General features: G+C 41.3%; 1 protein-coding gene across 2 annotated transcripts in view; it reads right to left on the reverse strand.

Annotated features, from left to right (window-relative positions):
• Nucleotides 1-287: 287 nt before the first annotated feature.
• The window catches only part of LOC131446304 (ephrin type-A receptor 5), an 86,561-nt gene continuing 60,499 nt past the window's right edge, over nt 288-26,349 (reverse strand). Inside the window, exons 12-19 of one of the 2 annotated variants that reach the window (XM_058617451.1) lie at nt 25,086-25,271; nt 24,358-24,419; nt 18,241-18,308; nt 18,015-18,156; nt 15,907-16,056; nt 8,158-8,351; nt 6,157-6,321; nt 288-5,007 (exon numbers count right to left, since the gene is read on the reverse strand). In XM_058617451.1, coding sequence (XP_058473434.1) covers nt 4,896-5,007; nt 6,157-6,321; nt 8,158-8,351; nt 15,907-16,056; nt 18,015-18,156; nt 18,241-18,308; nt 24,358-24,419; nt 25,086-25,271 — 1,079 coding nt within the window. In that variant the 3' untranslated portion in view covers nt 288-4,895. Of the gene's footprint in view, nt 5,008-6,128; nt 6,322-8,157; nt 8,352-15,906; nt 16,057-18,014; nt 18,157-18,240; nt 18,309-24,357; nt 24,420-25,085; nt 25,272-26,349 lie in introns of both variants that reach the window. The other variant, XM_058617452.1, reaches the window with a different exon arrangement.

Genomic DNA, 26,349 nt, shown 5'->3' on the forward strand with positions numbered 1-26,349 from the left:
GGCATTTTTTTCTCCACGTTATTACAACCTTATTGAACCTGAGGGAACACACGAGTGTTTGAAACACACGTCATGGCAACACCTCTGACGACTGTAAAAATGTTGATGAGTTACATAAAAAGCCCGGGAATCACAAAAGGTCAACATTTTTTGACGGATTTCCGTCCATTAGTTGTTGACAACAACAACAGCAACAACCGAGAGCACATTCAGAATTAAAGACCAAATTAAACCGTTACACGTGTACAAACTGTATGAAATGAATGAAAATGAAATCAACATTTTTTTGACAAGGTTTTATTGCAAAAATATAGAAATTTGATAACACACTACAAAAACATCAACACGTACAGAACACATGACAGACTCATAAAACAAACCAATAGCACATCGATAGGTAAAGTATTTTTTTAACTGTGCTTTCAATGAATCACAAAAACAGTTATTTAATCGTTGTAAAGTCTAACGTGTGAGTTATGGACAACAGAATCGTCTTTGACCCGCGCGGGGGGGAAATGTCAACATTTTCAGTCCCAACGAATGAACCCAACTTATTTTCCACTTCCTGAGACGTCAGCTGTACAGTTGCAAATTTAAATTTACATTTAAAAACTTCAATTCAAAAAGAAAAAAAACGAAGAAGAAGTGGAGTCTGCGATGTCACGATATTGCCAGTACAAATACAAATTTTCCACCTAATAATATCACAAATTGGCAAATATTGCTTTTATAAATTTTTGCAAGAACTGCAGTCAAACCAACAGTGCTTTTATTCTGGAGCCGATTTCAATGAACCCCAATATTTAATAAAAAAATAAAATAAATAAAAAACAAAAAAAAAATTTTAATTCTAGAATCTTCAGAAAGTTGGAGATGTTAAACCAAACGTTCTTCCATGTTTTACTTCCGATATAAAACTGACGTGCTGAAGTCCCAGCCGACAGTCGTCGTTTGAGAAATTACGCGTCGATAAATCGTCGAAGTCTTCGCCGGTTTGTTGCCGCCCGCTGAACGAGAACTGATTCAAAGATTCTGAAGCGCTGAGAATGAACCATTCGTATCAATAAAGACACTTCTCTCGACGATCTGCCTGTAAAATCCTCTGCTTATGCGTACTCCTGCTCTATATGAAGAAACCTATGTATAGCTCTGTTTATTTTTAAAACTAAAAACCAATTCCTTGTGCTTTACTGTCAAATTTCACTTTAATGGGAAGCATTAAAACAAACATTTAGAGCAATTATAAACCATGATGCTAAAAAGTCGAACGAAAGGGCAACGGATTTCTCATAAAGTGCAAATTAAATTAGTTCCAACATTTGTCTGACATTCTTTTTTTTATTGCCTGTAGATATTGTTGGCAAAAAAAATAGAGTTCACTTTAATAGTGTAGAAATTCAGGGGGGAAAAAAACTAGGGCATACTGTAGGATTTTGGCAGGAGGGAGGGAAAGAAACGGTGCTCTTAAAAGACGAGAGGCACTGATACCACGTCATAGGTTTCGGCTTTAAAATGAAAAATGAAAATTAGAGTTGTTAACAGCCAATCAAATGAAACTTGCTGTGTGGTAAATTTAAAGCATCCAGTCCAACTACATTATGGATGCATCCCACCCACCAAAAAAATGAAACATCTGCATAGCCTCAGTAATCTATGTATAATGTTTTAAATTGGTTGCGTCTCTGAGGAGACAAAAAAAACGAGAACTAGTTGATTGAAATAAGTTTGTTGTGTTCTAAAAAAAAGAAAAAGAAAAAGGGACAAAACGCCCAAGAGCTAATGCTACCTAAATTCAACTAAAAATACAGCGTATAATACACAAGCTTGAGCCAAATCGCCAAAGTAATAAAATGCAGATTATTGCGGCTATGCAGATATTTGCCGTCAATCAAACTTTCGCTCTGGTAGTAGAACGTTTGGCCCCCAACAACAACAACAGGGAGAGGCAACATAAAGGGGGAAGACTGTGATCGGATAGCAATCGGAACTTGATATGGACACCACAGACGCCTTCTAATGCCAGGTGTAAAGGGCGCCTTAGTTGACCCCAATCATTTTCTGTTTATGTCTCCAGTCAAGACGTATTTTAACTCGACTATATTTTAACTCAGTGGAAGTTCTGGGTGTTTAGAAGAAAAGAATAACCCTTAAAAAAAAAAAAAATGAAAAAAAGCAAAATTCCCCTTAAAACACTTACATTCTTCTTGTGTTGCCCTCTGTGCTTCTCGGACAGCCCGGTGAACCAGCTCTTATAAAAACTAACTTTACAATCTCATTTCATTTCACAAGCACTCGCAGTAAGTTCACCGCGTACACAACCATGAAAAATATCAGCACGTCGTCTGCAAAGAGAATATATATATATATATATATATATATATATATATATATATACATATATATATATGTATATATATATCTACTGCCAGATTTGATTTCCTGATATAGTTGAAGACGAAAGTGAAACGGGCCAAGTTTTAGCAAAACAAAAAGCATCCAAGCGTAGCTACTCGGATGCTACCACGGAGAAGCAAAGCAAGGGCTTTGATCATTGACATCATTGTTTAAATTATGACCACATCATACATACAGTATATCAATCCCTGTGCGTACACTTCTCCACCTTTACAAACAAAGCCTCGGTGGAAATATTTATAGGTCTCGCACCAAATCTTGAAATGGTACACAATCATCGACAAGGTAATATAAATAACTGACGTGTCTGCATACCCGATCGGATATGCTACGATTCTGAATATTTTCCGACGTCTGCTTCTCTGAAATGCTTGATCATCATCAACCTGTCCACACGACGCTCCCTGCTTTAAATATATAGTACATTATATACATGAAAGACGTGTAGGCAGATTTGCTCGGAAGTCCACGAGAATATTACGATGGAACACAAACCGTCTACATAGTTTTTGCTCATTTCTTTAAACAAGTATAAATAAATAAATGATTATCAAGTTGATCCATATTGCCCTCCCTTTTTTTTCCAGCAGTCCCTTTTTCAGGTTAGAGTGCTTATTGTGGTGCGGCGGATGTGTCGAGGCAGCCAGTCTCTGCGACGCCAACACGGGGGAACTGAACGGACAGCTGAGCGTCTTCTGTGGTACCTGAAGGTTGTTGGAAGTTTTCCTTCATTATCTCAGTGAAGGTTCATTCATTGGAACAGTCCCTGTAGAACGTAGCGGATCCTTTTGGCGCAGTTCCAAAATAATCTGGATGATGCTTTCGGAGCAGTTCCAAAATAATCTGGTCAGTCCCAAAAGAATTTGGCTGATCCTTTCTGAGCAGTTCCAGGAGAATCTGGTCAATCCTTTCTGAACAATTCCAAAGAATCTAGTTGATCCTTTCCGAGCAGTTCTGAGAGATTTTGGCTGCTCCTTCCTCAACAGTCCCAAAAGAATCTGGTCAATCCTTTCGGAGCAGTTCCAAAAAAATATGGCTGATCCTTTCTGAACAGTTCCAAGATAATCTGGTCAATCCTTTCTGGACAGTACCAAACAAATCTGGTCAATCCTTCCTGAACAGTCCCAAAAGAATCTGGCTGATCCTTTCGGAGCAGTTCCAGAATAATCTAGTTGATCCTTTCCATGATAATCTGAGACGCAGTCCCATCTTTACATCAGCAAATGTTCCATCAGGACAGTTTTCCATAAGCAAAGCTTCCATTGGAATGCAAAAAGAAAGTCACTGGATCTTATTAAATGTACCTTTGTGAATGTTTGGATGTCTAATGTTGCAGGAAGAACCTGGTGAAAGGTCCTTGAGAATCTTGGTGAATGATGGGGATTTGCAAGAACTTATCAGAGAGAACATATCAATGTCTTGGGAAGAGATTGTTAGAGAAAGCAAAGCCAGAAACTCTTGTACAAGCAGCGGCATCATTCAGAGACTAATTTGAAGGACCAGAATGGTTCTATTGCCACATTCTTGATGCTGCGACAGAACACCGTGTTATGTCTAGTGTTTTACATTCAGCCAGAACATAAGAAATAAAGAATGCCAGAGCCGGGAGCCTTGATTTGAATTTCAGCTCCTATAAACAATGGAAGTTGTACCATGTGTTCTTGTCTTGCATTGCTTTATGGACGATAATGATGTGAGCGTTGGTGAATATAACATGTGCAGACCTTAAAAAGCTGGATTACAGCGACAGTTTTGTGGCATTGGGACCTGAGTGTGACAGGAAAACAAAAGACCAAAGCACATCAACAGAGCAAAGCAAATTGAAACAATGAAGTATTTTGCTTTTGATCAATTGTTACATGTGAACACTGCCTGGGACCAGTGTTAAATTGAACAATGCCTGATGGAAGTGTACGTCTATAGAATGCCAGGGAATAAGCCAGTGCTCTTCAGGTGTGTTGGGCTCTGATCACCTGAGACAGGCTGAAAACATGTGACTTTGAGCCTTCATGTGTGTGATGCAGTGTGAGACAGTCTCTCTCTCAGAGCCTACACTCTACACTCCGCGCTTCATGCCGGATCCGAGATAATCCAAAGAGTGCACAAGATATTAGAAATCCCAAGATTCACAAAAAAAAAATGAGAGTAAGTAGATGTAAAAGTCTTCACGTCGCAAGGTGTAATGCAGTTCATTACTTTTAATCTCAAAGTTCCCCTTCGTGTCAGCGCCGCTCAGTTCAGTTCAGTTTGGTTTTAGCCCAGCAATGTCAGAAACATCCCCCAGTGACACCACAAGCAAACTCCACGGATGCTTCCGTTTAGATCCATTAACACTGGGTTTCCACGTCCACGTTAAAAAGTGCTAAGCTGCTCTAGGTCCAACAGCGAGTCTTTTCTTCACATACTAGGCCCATATACTGTGTGTGTCTGTGAATGTGTGTGTGTGTGTGTGTGTGTGTGTTTTTGCCTGTACATATGCATCACATGTTTACAGTCGAGTTGGTGTTGTTCATTTGGACTCTCATCTCCTGGATGCTAGTGATGATTTTTTTCTGATGTCCGGCCAGATTCACGCCAACTTTCCGCAAATCCCTGAGAAAAACGGCAAACCACAGGTCATTAATTATAAAGCAATTATCTCACAAATATTATATATAATACCAATATTTTACAAGACTCTTTTTAAAGCAATTAAATAACTTACCTTTGCTGCTTCTACTCCTTTACAATTCTGCACTTCACTACTTATCCCTGTTGTATAACATGATTTAAACCTTCTTTGTGCTCTTTTCTTTTCATAAATGACTGACCCTTGTGTATGATAATGTACAAAACCTTATATATAATAGCAGATGCAGTCTTCCAGTTTGCAGGGTGAACTTAACCAGGAAGCCACCAGGGGGCGATACCATTATTTAAATGGTCTCAAATACTAGTTTTAGGTCTTCTTTAATGGCACATGATGTTAATTTTTAGAGAAATACACAAGAAAATTGCAAGGTGTAAAATGGGTGAAACACGGTAGGACAAGACCAAAACTAAGTTGCACAAAATTTTACGAAACTTGGTGTAAACATGTTACAGGGCAAGACGAAAAAAAAAGTCTATTGCGACCATGACCTCAAGTCAACAGGGAGTCGGCCATTTTGAATTTGGCGTCCATATTGGCTATTTGTTTACGCAATCATCGTAGCAGCGTCAATTTGTACTAGAAACATCAAAGATGGAAAAATTATCAAAAGGTCTCGCGGATTCAAAGGGACGTTGCCACGGCAACCATTGGAATGTTGGCATGAAACAGGAAGTGAACTGCCGTGAACTTTGCCGTTCATGGACCGATCTGCTCGAAACTGATGACATAAGAGACGCGGCCAGAAAACATCAGCACACCAAAACTAAGTGAAGGGTATAGCACCACCTGCTGGCAGCATGAAGTCTGTTGAATTTGAATTTCCTGTTCCAAAAATTGACATGGCGCCAAAATAGGGAGTTCATTTTGCAACTGGATCCACTTTTTTTATATACAAGTGCGATCAAATAAATTAGCCTCATAGTTGCCTAGTAGTTTATCTCACGCTCCTTAAGTTCAAAAATACTGTCGATATACACGCACACACATTCAAATCCTACACCTCGGAATGATTTACTCTGACAGATTAAAAAAAAGCTCAAATCATCCACACATTTAGATGTGAGATTACTTGCATATGTACATGTGGTCATTTGCTGACGTGGCCTTACTCTGAAGTCATCTGAGCCACCGTCTCCAGTGAAGAGTAGCCTCCTTCCATGAAGAGCTCCGTGTAGCGGCCCATCTTGATGGAGTCGAGCCACTCGCCGACAGTCTGGCTCAGGGTGTTGCAGTCGCCTTGTACGTTGGCGTGTTCCACTAACAAGTTGGAAACCCTATCACATGTGGACATGGTGAAAAAAAAAGGAAAGAATTATTAGTGTATTCTATCAAACAGTAGATTACAGAACTGTATGTGAACAAGCTCTGCTTCACATCATTATCATAAATGTAAATGAGCCTGTGTGTGTGTGTGTGTGTGTGATTCACTGTGCAATCAAGTGTATTTTGACGCTCCTGACAGTTACCAGCGCGCCGTGATAACACTGGAGTTATGCACCGTCACACAGGACTCGTTGTCATTCTGCTCACACTTCATGAAAAAGAAAAAAATATCCTCATGCTATCAAACAAAACGGTTCATCATGCCAGCCAACAATATTCTCCACTCTGAGGCTTGAACGCACCGTCATGTAGAACAAGGCCGAGCGCTGCTGCTGCCGCCGCTGCTGCTGTTTCCTTTAATCTGTCATATGTTATTGCACGGGCTGTTAGACATGCCGCTCATTTACTGAGTACATGTGTGTGTGTACCTGGCATAAACACTGAGCTTGCCGGGACCAGTAGTCCTCATGGAGACTGAAAACCTGGTCCTAATGAGCAGTATGTTAACAGAAAATGACTTTGGTAGAAGTTGAAGTCACTAAAAGTCTTAAAGCATGTGACTATACTTACATTATACTAAACTTAAGTCATTAAGTACTTGTTATACCAAATAAAATCAGAAGAATAAGAGTTGGTATTATGGTCTGTATTTATATAGAGCTCTTCTAGTCTTGATGAGATGCTTTACGCACATTTTCACCCATTCACACACTGCAGCATGGGGTTAAGTACAGTCTTGTATAAAGTATCTACAAGAGTAAAAGCAAAAAATGACTTTGGAAGAAGTTTAAATCACTTTTTTTTATAATACTACTTCAGTAAAAGTCTTAATGTTTATGACATTTATGGCACTTAAGTACTCAAAATTCTTTTTTTATGACATAAATGAGTTCAGATTGAGCCATGCTGGCTCAGTGGTAGGGTGAGTTGTCTTACAACTGGAAGGTTTTGGGTTCAATTCCTCTCTGCTAGTCTATATATGTGTTATTGGGTGAATGGCAAAACTATACGACTAGAAAAGCTCTATATAAATACAGACCATTACCAACTCCTCCTTCCCTGATTTTATTTGGTAGTAACGAGTAACAAAGATAGTTAGAGGAAATGCAGTGGAGTAAAAGTTGCTAGAAATATAAATGACAAAGTAAAGTACAGATACGTGATCAAAGTATTTGTACTTAGTTACTGTACAACACTGCTAATGAGGCAGAACCTCATTTGTGAGGACCTGGTTTAGGGTTTAGCGTTAAATATTAACTGGTTATGCTTGAGGTTAGAGGTGTGAGTGAGTGTGAGTGTGAGAGAGGGTGGAAACACCTCATATTATTTCTAAAATAGAAAAATAAGGTAATGAGGGTGTCTGACAAAAATGTCTGCTTCAGAGCACTCGCAGCAATTTAGTGTGGTCACCACACACTGACGCACGGCATCGTGAGGCTTAGTAATGAACGTTTTTCAAACACAGTTCAGACTTAAAGATTTAAAGTGCTTTAAAGTCAAAAAATAATCAATCCACGTTCGTTTAATCTCGTCGACGGTAAGTACAGTACGTCCTAATTCAATCAATAGTTCATTAGACACTATATTTAATCTGAATGATGATGATGATGATGAGCCCATTCGCTCGCAGTGGGGAAGAACAAGTCAATTTAAAGAACACACAACTGACGCTGAAAGTGCGAGTAAAATTCATATCCACGTGTACACAAACAGTACAAACACACACTGAGTGTTGTGTGTGTGTGTGTGTGTGTGTGTGTGTGTGTGTGATGCGCGTGGCGTCGCACCTGTGCGAGGAGTTGACCAGCTTCTTTAACGAGCTGGGATTGCGAATGAGTTTGTCGAGTAGACACACGATCTCGTCAAACTTGGGGCGGTTGCTGCGCTCGCGCTGCCAGCAGTCCATCATTAGGTGGTACAGAGCCTCGGGGCAGTCCATAGGACCTGGCAACCTATAGCTCTCCTCTATTGCTTTTATTACCTGTAAATAGACAATGGGCAGGGAGGAGGGGTTATTTTGGGAACACATCCCGAGACGGTACACTTAAAAAGTCTAAAAATGACTCACTTATGGGTTCAGAAATGGAGGGAAAGAGGGAGAGAAAAGTGCCCAATTGACAGTATTAAAATGAAAGGGTGAGGAACAGTGAGAGGCTTTATGTTAAACACTAACACTGAGGATCCCTGCAGATAAAAAACATGTGTTCAAAATTCACAACTCATCATCATTTTATTTGATAGAAGGAGATACAGGAGTATTTAACCCTGTTGAAGCAGCAGCATCACAACTTCCATTCACAGTCTGCACATGAACTAAAGAAGCGTTTACTGTCATATGTACAGTGAAGAAACTCGAGCTGCAACTAACGATTATCTTCATAATCGATTCATCCGTCGATTTTTCTCGATTGATTGATTAATCGTTTGGTCCATAAAATAGCAGAAAACCTTAAAATATGCTGATCAGTGTTCGTCAAACCTGGTAATGATGATATTCTCAAATGTCTTGTTTTGTCCACAAAACAAAATGATTGACTTTTAATGATTTCTTTGTTATCCAGAGCAAAGAAATAAAGAAAATACTCGCTTAAGAAGCTTAAACAATCAGAAATCTCGTTTTAATCATGAAAAAAAGCTTCAAACCGATCGATTCAACGATCAATTGTTTCAGCTCTACAATGAAATTCTGACTTTGTGGTCCACACTGAATGCCTGTTAAAGAGGTACGAAAATAAGCAAAGAGAAAATAAAGAAGATAAACTATGCAAGTAAAAGAAAAGAAAAGTAAAGAAAGATTCTGTAAATAAAAAGCGTGCAAGGTAGATGGAATATCAGGTGTATAGGAGGAGATGTAAGTCATTGTACTCCTGTCTGATGGCAGAGGGAAAAGGAAGTTTATAAACGATTGACTTAGCAACACAAACGGCCAAATTTGGGTCCAGTGATTTCCAGGGTAAAGGCTTTTGCACATCGACCGCGAAGTGCAAATAAATGGTAAGGAAGTGCAAATAATTGGGAGATTAATTTTGACATTCAGGTGTGAAAAAACAAACGCCGTCACTGAATAAATTCTGTCACTGATGCTAAAACTGCATTGACTGATTATAGGGTTGAAAAAAAAGGAATATTAACATGCACATTTTTTAAAAAGGCCTTAAAGCCGCACTGAAAACCTGCTTTTATCATCGTGCGTTTGCTACAGTAACAACACAGCAAGAGTTACATAGCATTGCTTTAAACCTGGACTTTGGCAAGAAGCTGAAAACCTTTAAAACACTCTTTAAAAGCAGCTGACAAAACAACCAAAGTAGTATAATCTCTGTAGTACGAACAATACAGTAATAATTCTGTAATAGTGGAGCAATATAAATGGTAATTTCATCTTATTTCTACAGTAATTACAAAGTAATAGCATCGTTATAACATTTTAAGGGAGATAAATGTCAACTTTACCATATGATAATTATCAATATGTTATTCTAATAATAACCTGGACATTACTTTGGAAATAATCATGGTATTAACGAACTATAATACCATTGTTTACCAATGTGATCAGGAATAATATAATAATAATACATGTATTTGTTTTGCCCTTTCTATCAAAGAGCTTTACAGTAAATCAATAAAAGGTGTAGTAAAATACACATAAGGATGTGTGAACTGCATTTGGAAGAAACTACTAAAAGATTATTGTAACGTAAAGTGTACGAAAAATGTCGAGTCTTGTTTCGTGTGGGATTTTATATATGAGCTGATTCCACACAGACAGTGGGAGAAAATCTCCTGCGTGGCCGAAGTCTGAGTGGATGAGCGAGTGGAGAGGACATGACTTGTTTTGACATGTGAACGTGTAACAACCTCTTTTTTTTTTCCTCGATACAGAAGCTCGGATTCTCTTCAGGGAGGCTCAGACTTTTCCATTTCTTACCCGACCCTTGGACTCAAGACGGCATGAAGTTAGTCAGCAAAACAAACCAACAACCAAACACCCCCGCGAAGATCAACCACAAACAACCATGAAAGTATGATTTTGTTTACTTTATCAAGCTGAATAACCCAGAATTCTGATGCACTGAATCACAGATTTACCCGTTTAAAAAGGGGGGGGGGGGGGGTTTGAGTTGCATGAATAATGAATAAATCCCAGAGAGCCGGCAGTGGAAAAGCAGGCTGAAGTTTTCAGCCTAGTTCTGCCAGGGCAAAAACACTGGAGGGAATTGATTTGTTGAGTTCATGACAGCCTTTACTTGTGTCAAATTCACACGCGGAACAGAAGACAGACGTGATCGCACTGCGGTACACGTGTGAGCGCACACGCACGCGTGAGAGCGAGAGAGATCGAGGCGGCGCCATGGAGTTATGGGTGCACGCTGAGCTGGGGAAGAGGCTGCACGTCGCTGAGTGGCAGGGAGGAGAGAGATCAGAGGGGGAAGATGAGCGGCGGAGGTGAGAGAGAGACAGAGAGAGAGAGGGAGAGACACAGAGGTGGACGAGAATATGTTGCATGGATTGAATTATTTTGGAGACAAAAGCGAGGACGGAGGGAAGACGGGAGTGAAATGGCAAACAGAAGGCGAGAGCTTAGAGGGAAAGAGAGTGTGGGAGCCTGCACTTTTTTTTGTGCAGATCAGAGAAAATCCGGCATAACACTTTCAATTAAACATCAAACGTCCTCTCCACTCCACTCCACTCCTCTCCACTCCTCTCCTCTCCTCTCCTCTCCTCTCCTCTCCTCTCCAACTCTAGACTCTTCCAGACAGACAGACGGAGTCTCATAACTAAAGGAGGGAGGGGATGAAGAGGTCACTGGAGGGCTGTGTGTGCATATGTTGCCTGTGTGTGGTGTGTGTGTGTGTGTGTGTGTGTTGGGATCAGATGCTATACATTCTCACACACACACACACACACACACGCCACGGTGCCCATGTGACACGACTGCAGATCTCTGCATTGAAATGACCTGCAAGCTCACATCCCGTCCTCCTCTGAATCACATTTCTCTCTCCGATGGACGGCTCTGCGTTAACTGAATGTTCCGCCGCGCGCCGCTCAAAAATGACTAATTCTATATGATTATTTGACAATATATTAGAAGAATTAGGCTTTAAATTGGGACAAAAACATCTCTGGACTTTAGCGAGAGGTGTGAAAATGAGACGACACGAATCGGTAACAGATTCTAATCCAGTGTTTTAATCTAAATGCACCATGAACGGATGAATTAACATCTTATTTCCTCATCACTTTGCTTCAAACTCTTACATGAGACTCACTAAGCGTGCAAGATTTTTGTTGTTTTATGTTATTTTTCTGCCTCTTCACAAGTATTTGTGTGCTGCCTCCTACAAAATGTCAAGCGAAGTGATCAGACCTGACAGAGGGAGGAGCTGTGGGTGTGTATACAGCAGCAGAGCAGAAGTGGGCGGGAACAAGAAGCGTTTATCCACTGCTAGTTCAATTCTGAAACTTTTCACGCGACACTTCTTTGTTGTTTTCAGTCGTACTCTTTACTAGCGCAACACTGCTGTTGCCTCCTTCCCTCCACTTCCTGTGTGCAGTGCGGGAATGTTACCGAGCAAAACTAGATCTAAAGAAACCCCCGCTATACTAGAGTCATGTGGATAATCAGCTTTGTGTAAATGTAACGGATGTTTCTATTCAAAAGTTACAGACTATAGTTTTAAATACGTATCTTACTTTTATGTTGACTGACTTTTCAGTTTTTTTGTCTAAAGTCCGTCCCACTTATAAATCTAACTTGATTATAAAAACGTGGGAGAACGAACTTGGGAACCGATTTTCAGTGATTTAATCCCGAGAAGGCACAGATTAGACACTACAGTCAAGACGCAGGACGTTTAATCGGGGAGGAGATTCCAGGGATTTTGGGAACTCACAGAAACTTGCGTGATTTAACGTGACTTCAGAATGTAAACGGACATGCAGGTGGACTGTCTGAGAAGTTACGGTTCTACAAACAAAAGCGTCTGTTAATACCTCACATTTACAGGATAATTTGGCCAGATAATCTTATCAAATCAGCCTAGAATCTGACAGACAGATTGGGACCAAAAATCTGGCCAATTATCCTCTACAGTGTGGGAGCAGGATTAACTCAACAAGAGGTAGATAAAATAACACCATATCTATGTGTTTGGTAAGCGGTGATAGATTTTCCAAACTTTCAACAGCGCTCTTTGTCACAGATTTCTCCTGACAACAATAATTTGCAAAAACCAATTTCAGCCGCGATCACTCCGCTGCTGCTGCTGCCAGGAACCACGCTCCGCCGCCTCCGTCCTTCCCTCTTCCTTTCTCCATCAAACAGATTTTTACACTTATGCGTACAACTTGCGATCAGATGACTCTTATTTAGAAATGCTCCGCGACTCGTATGAGTGTGATATCTGTGTGCGAGCTAAACCGAGAGGTCGCAGCTGAGGTGTCGAGACTGACGCTTGAAAATAAACAGAATAAAAAGAATACCTGCTGCTGCTACTTCAACACTTTCCAAGGTCCTTCAAAACTAAAAATGTCTATATTTTGGGAAACATACTTATTTGGCAGAACGTTTCACACGAGAACGGCACCATCTGTCCGCTGAACACGGAGCTAGCAGCCAGTAGCTTTGGAGCAGAGACGGCAAAAGTAAGAAAACAGTAGCGCGGCGTAGCGGAAGCGCAGCTCTGTGTCCAAACCTGTCCAAAAAAATCCATCTCTGGCGTCCAAAGCTCTCTAATTAACGCGACGTATCTCGTTTATTATTCCATACAAACACAAATAAACACAAAAAAATCCAGTAAATTATAGATATATATTTTTTGCCATGTGCCAGACCATTTCCTGGAATCTGGGCAGTTGCCAGGCAACCGACCCTGACGGATGATTTTTGGCCAAGAGATAATCTGGCACATAACGCGCAATCTCATCGCAGCTTTTTTTTCTTTTCTTTTCTTTTTTGGTACGGATTAAAACGAACAGGATCCAACGTTTAATTAGTGACGCAGAAACAAGAGCGCTGAGAAAACGTTGGACAAACTCCAGCTGCTGATGAAGACCGTGTGAAACTGCACAAGTTCAACAAGTTAGAGTTTGATTTATTGGGTTTTTTTGGAGTTTTAATCCTTAGTTATTTAATATTATTTATTTAAAATCTCCTTTGCTATTTATTAACCTTTATTTAACTCTTAGAACACAGAGCATTTAGGCTACTTTTTTTCCATTACTATGTTAAAACGTACATACAGAGGCTATAAGAATATATAAGCCTCTATAGTGTAATATAGTGTTTTATATACTCTTTTTCATTTTCACCATCTAGAAGTGCTCTTAAATTGGATTGAATTTGTGAAATGTGTACATACATAAGTAAAAAATAAATATAAAATAAAAACAGTCTGCTTTGTGATTTCTGTATAATTATCGCAAATTCTGTTTTAAACCCCCTCACCCCGAAAAACGATGTAAAATGTATCAGAACCTTTAAAAATGCATTTTTTTAAAGTCTGAAGATGTGACCTATAAACACCCCCCCCCCCAGGATGTCCATATAAGGAGTTGTGTGTTATTCCCACAGCAAATTACCCAGGGTGCACCTGGGGTTAACCAGGTAAATCCCATTGAAATAAAAAACAACAACTCTTTCCCAAAGAGTGACCTGGGGCCTGTTTCAGAAAGCAGGTTTAGTGAAAACTCTGAGTTAGTTAACCCTGAGATGAGGGAAACTCTGGTTTTTCGATTTCACAAAGACAGTTCAGCTTAACTCTGAGTCAGTTACCCCGACTCCGTCAACCTAACCTGTGAACAGGGACCCCCCCCTCTCACATTTCCAGGGGAGCTCATGGGGTGAGAGTGCTGGCTCCACCATAGTTCACACCAACACTGTGACTGTGTGCACATTAAGACTGTGTCAGACTGTTTAATCGTGTGTTACTGTAGGCTAATCATCACTGCAGACACTCTCTGGTACTGTTGTCATCATGTGTCAGGTTGTGAAATGTTCCCGTCATAGATCCCATCATTATTATAGATTATAGCTGATGTGAATATTTCTGATGCAGCTGGAAACACTTTAACTTCACTGTAGTTTTACAAGTGACTTTTTGAATCTCGCTGTAGATGAAATCTTAATGTTTGACAGCATTTCAGTGACTGCGTTTATATTTACACGTGGAAACTTGATCAAACTTTTAACTTGTGTGCTCTTTAAAAAACTGGCACTTCTGAGTCTGATATGGAGCAACTGTAAAAAAACAATTTCCTTTGGGATAATAAAAGTATTTTTAGGAATTTTTTTTGAATGTAAAATGGAGTCAAAAAAGTGATTCAGTTTGAAGATGGACTCTTCAGTTGGACCTTTAAATGATAGGTCCATAAGTAAACTATGTTTTATCAGTTTGATCAATATTCTCGTCTTCAGTTTGTGTCTCGTCAGGTTCCAGCTGAATAAATATCAAATCAAATGGAACATATGGTAGGACTGCAGCATTTATCATCATTAATGAAGTCTATTAAAATGTAATAGTGCTCATTTATTGACTCCTCTCTCCTGTTTTTCAACATAAATGTCATGGTCGTTGGCATGTGTTAATATTTCTGCTCAACTGGATCAAATGGAGTCTGTGCTCTTTGTTTACCCCGTTGCCATGGTGAATCGTAGTATCAGAGCTCCATTGATGATGTTTTTTTACACTCCCAATGCACACGCTTAACTCAGAGTGAACATACTCAGAGTTGATTGAACTGCTGTTCTGAAACCCAAAACTCAGAGTTGGTCAACCTAGAGTTAAGGTTTTAGTTTCTGAAAGATCTGCAGCATCACAACAAAAACACAAATAACAAAAGTTGCACAATTAAAACTATGAATAGAAAAAATGACACATTTATAAACAACATATACAAGTGGATTAATTAATTGATCATCATATGATGATCAAATGCTCTTAATTTGGATTTAAAAGCACTCAATGAAATCAATTCTGTCATTTTCCAGTCGCTCTGCTGCATGTTCCATGTACAGTAACTGGTGCAGAGTGGATAAAAGACAGCAACAGATTATCCTGGAAACCAATGTTAAAAAACTTTGGCGAGCTGACACGATGTAATCATTTTATCTTCAATTTCTGCCAAATGAAAGTAAATTTCACCTAAATTTTTACATTCTACACATTAAAGGCTTGATGAGTGGAGCCTGAAGCACCTTTATCTGAATTCTCTTTACTTGGTTTTATAAGGTTTTATAATTTATAATTTGTCCTTTTATTCAGCATTTTATTAAACAGCAAAACAAATTTAGCGACGACTACAAATCACAAAAGTGATTTGTCTTCACTGCACAAAAGAATCATAAGCAAAAGTGAATAAAGACTTCTATTCTGACTGAATCAAATTCAAAAATATGCAAATAAGATTATTTTTATTTCAATTAGGGGGCAGACATAAATAATGATTATATTCTCCTCACTGCTCCAAAAAACATTTTACTGTAATGAAAATCATGAAGGTAACTAAATAAAAAGAAAGAAAGAACTCACATCCTGATTGGACATCTCCCAGTAGGGCCGCTCCCCGTACGACATCACCTCCCACATGACGATCCCGTAACTCCACACGTCGCTCGCCGACGTGAACTTCCTGTACGCGATCGCCTCCGGAGCCGTCCAGCGTATAGGAATCTTCCCGCCCTGCGGTAAACATGCAAGGAAGGCAATTCAGTTAAAAAAATCATAACATGCTCATAACTCATAGTAACGTATTAGATATTTGACGTCTGGTCGTATAATTTCCATATGTGGAGCAGCTTCATTGCAAACATTAACTCTTGTGCAAACAACATCGCGGGCGTGTAAATACAGCTGCAGCCATTCAGGCAATCTTCACATTTACTCTTCTACCACATGTGGTCCAACCCACAATCCCTGCTAATGAATACCAATTTAGGGAGATATTCATGATACCAAGTTTCATTTTTTCTTTTTTTCTTCCAAATTTCCTGTCCTAACCGTCGGGGGGCCCGAGATTCCTCTGTGCCCTTTCCCTCCCTCTCCATCATTGCACTTTCAGAGCCGAGGCAGAATCAGTTCTTGGGAGGACTCGCTGTGTTCCGGAGGAAAAATGTGTTTTGGGCTGATGAGTGGTGAAATAAGCCTGATGCAGTATTGATGAACACAGCAGCAGCAGGATATCTCGGGGTCTTGATTATTTGAAGGGTGTGAATTACATTATTCTTGCTGCACCGTCAGGAAAAGAGAGGCAGAGAGAGGGAGAGAGGGAGGGAGAGAGGGGGGAAGAAGAGATGTAGCCTGGCAGTGAGAGGTGAGTGACAGGATATTTAGCGCTAAGGCAGCAAGACTCGGTGCTAATTGAGTGTTGCAGAGACTGAACCGAGTACTAATTGGGCCTCGTTGTGCAGGAAGCAGCCCGTCTCTGGTTGACAGGAACGCCACTCAGCCTGGGACACACAGCTCAATTTAAAACCAGCTCCCCGAGTATATTCGTCTGTGTATGCGTGTGTGTTGGTGCGCGCGCGCGAGCGGAGAAGAATAAAATGTGCGCACCGGGCTTGAACGAGCCTGTGTGAGAGTTTTCCCCACTTAATCCAAAGTTTAAAAAGCCACAGTCGCTGCGCACACACACACACACAGACACTGGAATAAATGCAAATGACGGAAAACAGACGTAAGAGTTTGCCCTCGAAGTGCACCCGTGTCTCTCTTTCTCTCTCTCTCTCACTGACTCTGACGAAAAATCTATAGTATGAAGTGGTCGATTTATTGATGAGACAATAGCTGACAGGCAGACATCTGACCACAATTGATTAGCAGCCAGTTAAATATAAATAAATTGCTAATTTTCTCCATTTTACAACAACGTCATGATCCAAAGGTCAGGTGTGTAAGAATGAGTGACATCTAATGGTGAGACTGTAGACAGCAACACACAGAGGGAACAGTGGCTTTAGCATGTCATACTGTACATTCAGAAAACCTTATTCATCCCTGAAGGAATTCAATTTCTAAACATTCACATAAGTAAATATCGTCACTATAAACCCCAATATTCAGAGTCTAGACTAACTCCCCAGCGTTCAGCAGTTTAACACATGATTTTGCAGGTATGACGCAAACTACTACTATGATGGACATGATCATGATACGCAACCTCTTTTACCGTCTGCAGGACTGAATTAAGGTCATTGAGGCGCGTGCCAGTTATTTTGGAGCAGACTTTGACCACAGTGTTCAAACAGTTTCAGTTTCTGTCTTTTTACTGTTAAGCTCTGGAACCGGTGACCGTCATTTAAACGTAGAAGAAGAAGAAGAAGAAGACGTCAGTTTACACTTTAATTGTAAATTTAACAAAAGGTGTCTGGAAGACGACAAACGTCGTGGCTGGCTGAATGAGTATGAGGCACGATGTGAACTTTGACGCGGAAACACAATAAGCATCCGCTAAGCACTCGACGAACTACACTGCCGATAGGTCTTAATTCTTCCTTTTTGAGGGTCTTAAAAAGATCCTCTTTGTGGGATGTGCTGCCAACTCTTTGTTTTTCAAAGATTTCAATTCCATTTCAGACAATCAAAACTCCCTCACAGCTCACTTACAGCTGGACAAGATACACACAAACATGCGGTCTTACCCGTGTGGTGTACACAGCCTCCGGGTCGTCCTCCAGAACTCGGGACAGGCCAAAATCGGACACTTTACACACCAGGTTACTGTTCACCAGGATGTTACGAGCCGCGAGGTCGCGGTGGACGTAGCCCATGTCGGACAGGTACCTGGATTTGTCAACAAACGAGAGTTAGTCAAAACCACGTCATGGTGACGCGCTCATTTATGGTCATGTGCTTGTGAGTGCGTACCTCATTCCGGATGCGATACCGCGCAGCATGCCGACCAGCTGGATGACCGTGAACTGACCGTCGTTTTTCTAAAGAACGGACGAGAAAGAGAGAAGAAATAATATTACACATGAGACAGAAGTATAATCCTGGAATTTTCCCTTAGTGTCTAGAACCTGCAAAGATAAAGGTGTCGCCCACACGGTCTGACATTAACGAAAAATGTCTCTTCTTTTTAAATGAAAACACGCTTCATTTCCCCGTCACTTGCTCGGCACAGTTTAAAGCCTGTGTTGACTAAATTGGGTCAACTCCGAAGGATAAGCCGCGGAGAGAAGACGTGTGTGTGTGTGTGTGTGTGACCTCTAAGGTGAAAAATAATAGCGGAGCATTCGTCTAAAAGCCACTTTAAAGTTGGCCCCCGTAGCACGAAAGCCACACAGCTACTGATAGCCCAAAAAAAGCCAATTACTGTTACCTACAGGACGGCAATGGAGACCCGACTGTGAGCGCCTCGACTCTGTCTCAGTTTGAGTCACATTACCGCGGCTTATTCTCATTTGCTTCTAATTGTTGGCAATTTTAATTTCTGGGTGATTTCGTCGTCTCTAACGACGAGCAATTTCCTCATCCTTCTTCTACTGGCGACGATAATCCTCGTCTTCTCATCCCCAACATGCATCATTTTTACCTCAGGTCATCCCTCACATGGATCCGCCCACCGCGTGTCCTTCATGATGTTGATTTCTGGCTCTATGAACAAGCCCACACCGAGATTAAAGATACTTTTTTTTTTTTTAATCCCGCTCAGGGCTCAGTGCTGCTCTGAATCACACCATGTTTTTTTTTTTTTTGCTGCAGACTCCACAACTGCAGTGACTCCCCAAAGCAAAAAAATTATTTAAAAAATCGCAGCCACCTTCTCATTATTCATGTCCAGCCCTGACTTAACCTTCTCTCGTAGCACTTAAATTTCCATAACCCTATATTGATAATTAGCTCTTTCAACATCCAGTGAAGAATTATGTGAGAGCAAAAAAGAAAAAGGTGCTTCTCTCAGATCATGAGTGGGGAAAAAAGCAGCCAAACCTGATTCAAGTCACAGCATTAATCCAAGTGTGCTTTTATAGCAGGGCTGGATGTGGCAGTTCAGGGGTTTCTGAAGTGTGCTTGTATGAGACATTGACACATTATCGACACTGACTTCTCTGGACCTGCCTTAGAGCCAAAAACTTGCTCACTTCGAGTTAGTTTTTTGCCTGGAAACAACTTTGAAAACTCTCTACACCAAACCCCATTGAGAAAATTGTCAATTTCACATCACAGCACACAGGACGTTTTGATTCACGTCTACCTCCACCAGTAAGTTAAAATACACCATCTCGTTACTTTGGTGTTTGAGATCCTTTACTGACTTCTGCCTGAGTGACAAAAAATAACCAAAAAGAGGCAGAAGTAGACCAGCAGCTCTTGTGTTCCTGTTGGCTAAAAACACTGGTTTTCTCTATGGGCTTTGGTGCAGGAGAGGACGTGGTTTACAAACCTCGGTTTTCAGCCTGAAAAGACAAGTCTACAGTGAGATAACATACTCTTAAGATATTACAGGCTTAAGCTGCCATATATTTTTATTATCTGAGCCTTTTTGTGAAGCAGCTTCAATCTGTTTTCGTCCAATTTATACACGGGAGCAAGTGTAAACATTGAAACGGCGGTAAAAAACAAACGCTCTTTCAAAGACTCTGAACTATGCTTTAAAAAACACAATAATCAAACGGTATTAGTTTAACAATATGCATTAATCACAGTTTATTGGTCAAAATCATAATCTAGGGTGGTCAGTACTGATGCTCAGTTTGATAATAAAGTGTGTAAAGAGCAAATATTAAGTTTATATAATACAGTAAGTTCAGTGACTGCCTTCGAAAGCCTTTCCACTGCACTCCCTCTTTCCCTCTTCGCTTCCTACCAGCGACAGCTCTCACTGTTGGTTTAAGCCTCAGCGTCTTCCGATCCACATGCAAACTATCCAATCTCCTTTTTTTTCCTTCTTCATCCTTTCTGCACATTTCCACAGGAAGATATGCAGCAGAGCTGTAGTTGTTGACTTCAACCTCGCTTTCCCATCAACGCTGCAACTGCCCCTCCTGTTATTCCACGGGCAGAACATCCCTCTTACATGTGAAATGAGTTGTTAAGCCAAAGACGTGAAATATGAGCCCTTTGCCGTGCATTGTCCAAAGCTGTGACACTTAATCCGGGAGTCAGTGCGACCCCTGGTTCTTCTCGTGGCTGTGTCATTTATACCGGCATCAGTACAGCAGCCATCCATGTAATTACTTCTCAGGGTGTTTTGCCGTGCTGTTTCGCCTGATGGTCCCCCCCCCCCCCCCTCCACTCCCCACAACTCCTCTGCCGCCCCATTTTGGCATCCAGGATTACACGCTGAAGCACAGAGGACAGTCATGTCAGCAGTTACTCTGACCATACAGCAGATCTGCGCCCTCCCCTCCTTCCTCTGTCTTTTGTCTCACAGCATCCTCTCATTCCGAGAGCATCCTGTGCAAATTTGAATTCAAGCATGCCAACAGTGCATCCAAACTCTAGCAAAAGACACCACATTAACACAAAGAAAGCCACATAATCCAGGTGTTCTTGACCAGTGGGAACGGGTTTGATTGGTTGACTCATTCCTGTGTCAAATGACTGCACTACACGTGGCTTTTAATCGGCTTCTGCTTCGACTGATATTAGTAGAAACAGGTGAACGTGATCATTTCTTCTTTAAAGCCGTGTTCACGTAAAGTGGTTAGCGTTGCCATTAGGAATAGTACCAAAATAACCAGCCCCTCCTGGGTACCAAACAAGGTACCCAGAGTGAAATGGTACAGTACGGTCAGAGTGGAGCTCCGCAGACATCAGTCGGGTGCGAGTCTAATCTCATACAAAGCTTGACGTTTTTGTTGAGACAAACGTCCACAAAGAGCTGCTGGATGTCCTCCACTGGATGTCGTCCGCTGTGTCGCGTCCGATGTCGCCATCCGTTGTCGTCGCACCCGCACAAGGTCAGGCTACGTATCTCGCCGACACGGCCGACACCGGGCGCAGCCCACACCCCGTCTACCAAGTAAAGGTACTGTTCTAAGTCGAAATACAAGCCTGACCCAGGGCTTTACCCTTCTAAACTGTACCGTACCACGATGGAAATGCAACACAAGACAAAGTGGCAACCGCCATCACCCACAAGAATCCAAGGAAGCTTTGAAATTCTCGATTTGGCTTACACTGTTGATGTGAATCCACCGATATGTGCCGTACATATGATCCGTTTCCCTGTAAACATTCATTCATTCATTCATTCATTATGGTCAAGTTAGTGTCCAATAACCTCTACATGTTTTTGGACTGTGGGAGGAAACCGGAGAACCTGGAGAAACCCCCCCTACACACACACACACGGAGAGAACATGCAAACTCCTTGTTCTGACCAGGTCTGCTGCAAAGGCAACAGCGCTAACCGTTAGTCCACAATCACAACATCATGTGCTACTGAAGAAGACCTGCAACTGACCACTGAGACCATGAACTCCTCAACAAAACTGATGTTACAAATCAAGTGAGAAGTAGAAGCTCTGAGACTTCTATTCAAACAGTTATTTCTGCTCCCAGTGGAGTCGACCCCTGGTGGCCACTCAGTATATTGTTACTTCCGGGTTGGCTTCATGCAGGAAACCGGAGTACTACGTCCATTTGGTTGTAAACAGTCTCTGGCGTCAACACTGAGTAAGACTGAAGTAAAACAAACAATAACCGCGGTAACAGAGTCACTGAGCTCCGCTGTGTTGTCGCTGCAGTTTCTGGGCAGAACACTCATCTGTTTCATGACGCAGGCTCCATTCAGAAATATGCCCGTACCATCTTGCAACCGTATTTATTTCATCTCTCCATTCGCCATCTGCAGTCCTCCTTTTATCCCATACAGGGTTTACGCAATTCATCTGCCAAGCGAGCGCTGGACCACTGGTGAACAGAATGAACGAGGGGAAGAGGGATCGCCTCATTCACAGATCTGCCAGATTGCCTCTTCTTTATCGTCCTCTGCTCAGGCCAGACAGTCAAGGCCGGGGGGGGGGGGGGGGGGGGTGCGGGATTTCAGATTGGATTGGTGTTTTTTTTTTTTTTTTCTCCTATTTGACTAAACTTTAATTTTACAACATCCTTGGAGAGGCCATGATGAATTATTGAACACACACATATCAAACTAATCTCTCCAACATGACGACTGTAACGGCTTCTTCTTTGGGCCGGGCGTCTGATATCAGATGGTAGCGATGAAGATGATGATGATGACTGAGACAGTGTTTCCCCAAGCGATGCCAATCTCTCACGAGCCAAAGCGCTGAATCACAGCTTAAGTTTACGCGTTTTATTTGATCGACTTTCAGTAAAAGGACCTGCAAATTCATCATGAGACTTGAGAATGAATCTGCCCCTGACTCATGCCAGGAAATTGGCTGTTCCTGTTCACACAAGCCTCCACCTTTGGTCGGGGCAAAAACACTCATTTCTCCTCCGTGTCAATCTAATCAGTGACCCCAGTTTCTTCAGGATCTCTCGTCATATCAGTAATCTGTTTTGAGATCACGTCCAGTTTTTGTCCTTTTACCTTAAGCTCATGTAATCCACCAGTTCAACAAGTTCTTCAAGACAAAACCCTGAGACACATTGAAATCGTTTGCTTTTGTCTCGCCTCGTCCAAAGCTCCTCTGAAGATGTTTCTGAGATAATCTGGCCTCCTTCTTCTCCGATGAGCAGCTTCCACAAGGAAACTCTTGCCGATACAAATCACGTAAGTGCATCCTCGCACACTAAGTGCACTTTCTTGTCTGTTTCCCCTCTCCGGCGTTCAGGTTCAGCCTGTGCTTCTTCTTTTTTTACGATCTCAACACTTCCATCATGCTCGTAAGCAACAGCATGTGAACAGCTATGTGAGATTCCGTTAATTAGATGACTGCTTTTCACCCTGAAGAACAATGTCAGTGTGCAGTTTTATCTTATTTTCACTTTTGGTCTGCACGTTGTTTTAACACTCACTCACAGTCACTTTGACATTTTGTTCTATTCTAGGAGTGGGAGGAGATCATACAAAATAAAGCGCACCATCTTCCCACATGGATGTACAAATATTCTTTTCATCAGGGTCAAAATGTGAAAGCTTGAAAATCTGCAGCACAGACTGAGATTTTACAACAAATTCCCTGGAAGAAAATCACATATTGTTCTTCGGTCAAACTCGAGTGAGTACGACGACGAAGCTATTATTTTTGAATAATGACGGTCGTGCAGATATGCACATGTCGGGAATTACCGTCTGAAATCTGATCTTTATGAAAATAACCTCCTTATATTTAGGGCCCAAGCACGAATGTGCCAGCAACCTATCATTCCTGTTGAGATGATTATTTTTCCTCCGATGTTGCGCTCATTTTTTTGGGGGGTTAACGGGCACAAAAACTCCTGAAATTTGGCACAGCGGTCAGATCGGTGAAAAATGCGATAGTGGCATAAGGCACAAACCCGTTTGTAGCCCCAGGGCTCTTTAGCGCCCCCCAGAAGTCTGGTTATAGTCAAACAATAGTTGTCGGATCGGGACAAAATTTGGTGGGTTTGTGGCTTTGGCCAAAATTCGTCTTAAATGCTAAATTTCAGATTTGTTCTGTCGTGTCTAAGTCACACGTAGTTGTACTGATTTTAACCAAACTTGGTACACTTGTTGCTCTCATGAATCCAAACAAATTTCTAATATACTTCCATTAGCTCCGCCCACCCACAATTTGGTCATTTTGGAAAAACAAAAATGGCTAGTCTACACATTTGAACCAACTCGTCCTAGCACGTTTGAGCTAGCCACGTCAAACTCGGTCCATGTGTTTCTAGACAAGTTGTCAAAGGATTTTCTCAAAAGTCAAAAGGCGTGGCCTCAGCGCTCTGACAAATTTGACGTTAAAATGGCAGGAAAAGTACTTTAAAATTCCACTTTTTAAAAGCTTTAACATAAACAGAACGGTCCTAGTTCCAATTCTTATCTTTACCACCTTCCAAAAGCCTTCACCACTCCATTGGAAACCACTCTCATCTTACCTTGAGAAACGTGTCCAGAGATCCATTCTCCATATATTCAGTGATGATCATCACCGGTTTGCCTATAGAAGTGAAATACAGAAACATTTACAAACACATTATGTTGTTTTCAGAACATCCTGAAGATATAACAACTTCTTTTTCCACATATGTACAGAAGATTACAAAATTCTCATCTAAAAACTGATAAAACAGCAGAAAAACAAACATATTTGAGAAACATGAGCCATCAACTACATGCGAACATTACCTGAATTAGTAATAAAAAGGTGAATAAAAGAATAGTTCAATCATTTTTAATAGAATGAACAAAAATGTTATAATGTTATACTGATTTTCTACAATTTAAGCACACGTCAGTAGTCATTTTATTCTGTATGTGGCTCCTACCATAATATAACTCATGTATGTTGAATAATAAGCCTGTAACTACTCTTGTCGATGTTTAAATGTCCTGCTACTGTAGCAGCAGAAATCATGTATCAAGTGTACGAGCGAGTCAGACAAAGGTCAAGTCAGCGGAGCCGAGCGCTCGATAAACCTTCAGCTGCAGTTGTCAAAGCACATCTGAAGCCCGGTGATAGAGCAGAGCTGAGTCAGTGCTGACAAAGTACAGATTTCACAAGAAGTTTGACAAGATCCACACAAGTCCACGGTGTGTGTGTGTGTGTGTGTGTGAAGGAGTGAGAATGTTGTGACACATGAGAGACAAAACACGGACGACTCACTCTTGGTGACCACGCCCTCCAGACGGATTATGTTGGGATGGTTGAACTGGCCCATGATCGACGCCTCCCACAGGAAGTCGCGCCTCTGCTGCTCGGTGTAGCCCGCTTTCAACGTCTTAATGGCAACCTGGATCTCTCTTTTCCCAGGCAGCCTCAGCGGTCCACTGCACACTTCTCCAAACTCCCCTGAAAGACGGAGCGTGGAGGTCAATTTATTGTCCAAAGTGGCACAAACTGAAAGGAACAGCTTTTTGGGCTCAAACCTATTTCACCCCTTACCTGCACAAATGCTTCATTTAGAGAAGCTTTGTCCTGATTCTTGTTGAAATAGAAGCGTACCGGCGTAACTAGCTCTTTAAACTTGGAAACACTCCAAGCGGAGGGTTATTCAGATTAACCCAATCCAAACTAATGTCTTGTTTGCAGTCTATTGTATAAACCAACTGGTCCACTATTCTTCCCAGACGATGAAGACAGCTTTTGACCCGTCTTTGGTTGTCAAAAGAGCGTGGCTTTGTCAGCAACAGAAGTAAGGACGACTTTCGTGGGTTTTGCGCTGTTTGTTGTTGTGGCCTTGATGTAAATACTCAAAAGAAAAGGCGCCATTGAAAGACTTGTTTCCACAGATAAACATAAAAACAACAGATGCGCCACTTGTACCTCTTATAATCTCATTTTATGGAGAAGCTACTGAAGTTCCTTGGCAAGAAAAACACTCCGGGATGCCAGGAAATGGCAGACATATTGCACGTAGACATTAAGCTACGGATTTGCAGCTTTATTTATTTCTTACTTTTATGCAGTGAGATAAAAGTGTGCACGTCCTGTTCTGTTCTGCATACATCATGATATCAGGGCTGCAACCAACGATTATTTTCATACTCTTCTCAATCCAGTACTTGTTGCTCCGTAAAATACGTAAAAAAGATGTTGTTTACTAAACCTGGAAAATGTCTTGTTTTGTCCGCACACCAAAATGATTCCGTTTGAATGGTTTCTTGTCATACGGAGCAAAGAAAACCCCAAAATATTCACATTTAAAGAAGAAACTTTTGTTGTTTGGATCACGGCATGATATATACGGTATATACAAATAAGAAATGGGACTGAGCCTTTAGTCTGATCTCATGTTCGTGTTTAAATCCCGGGCGACGCTGTTTACAAATGTCGCAAATCAACATAATTGTCAGCGGAACTCAAATTTATAGCCGCGTGAACTGTCACTTTCCAGCACAGCGGCTTAATTGACCGTGTGTAACGGCGC

Source organism: Solea solea, chromosome 19, assembly GCF_958295425.1.
Source record: "Solea solea chromosome 19, fSolSol10.1, whole genome shotgun sequence".
In the NCBI taxonomy this organism is placed as follows: Eukaryota; Metazoa; Chordata; class Actinopteri; order Pleuronectiformes; family Soleidae; genus Solea; species Solea solea.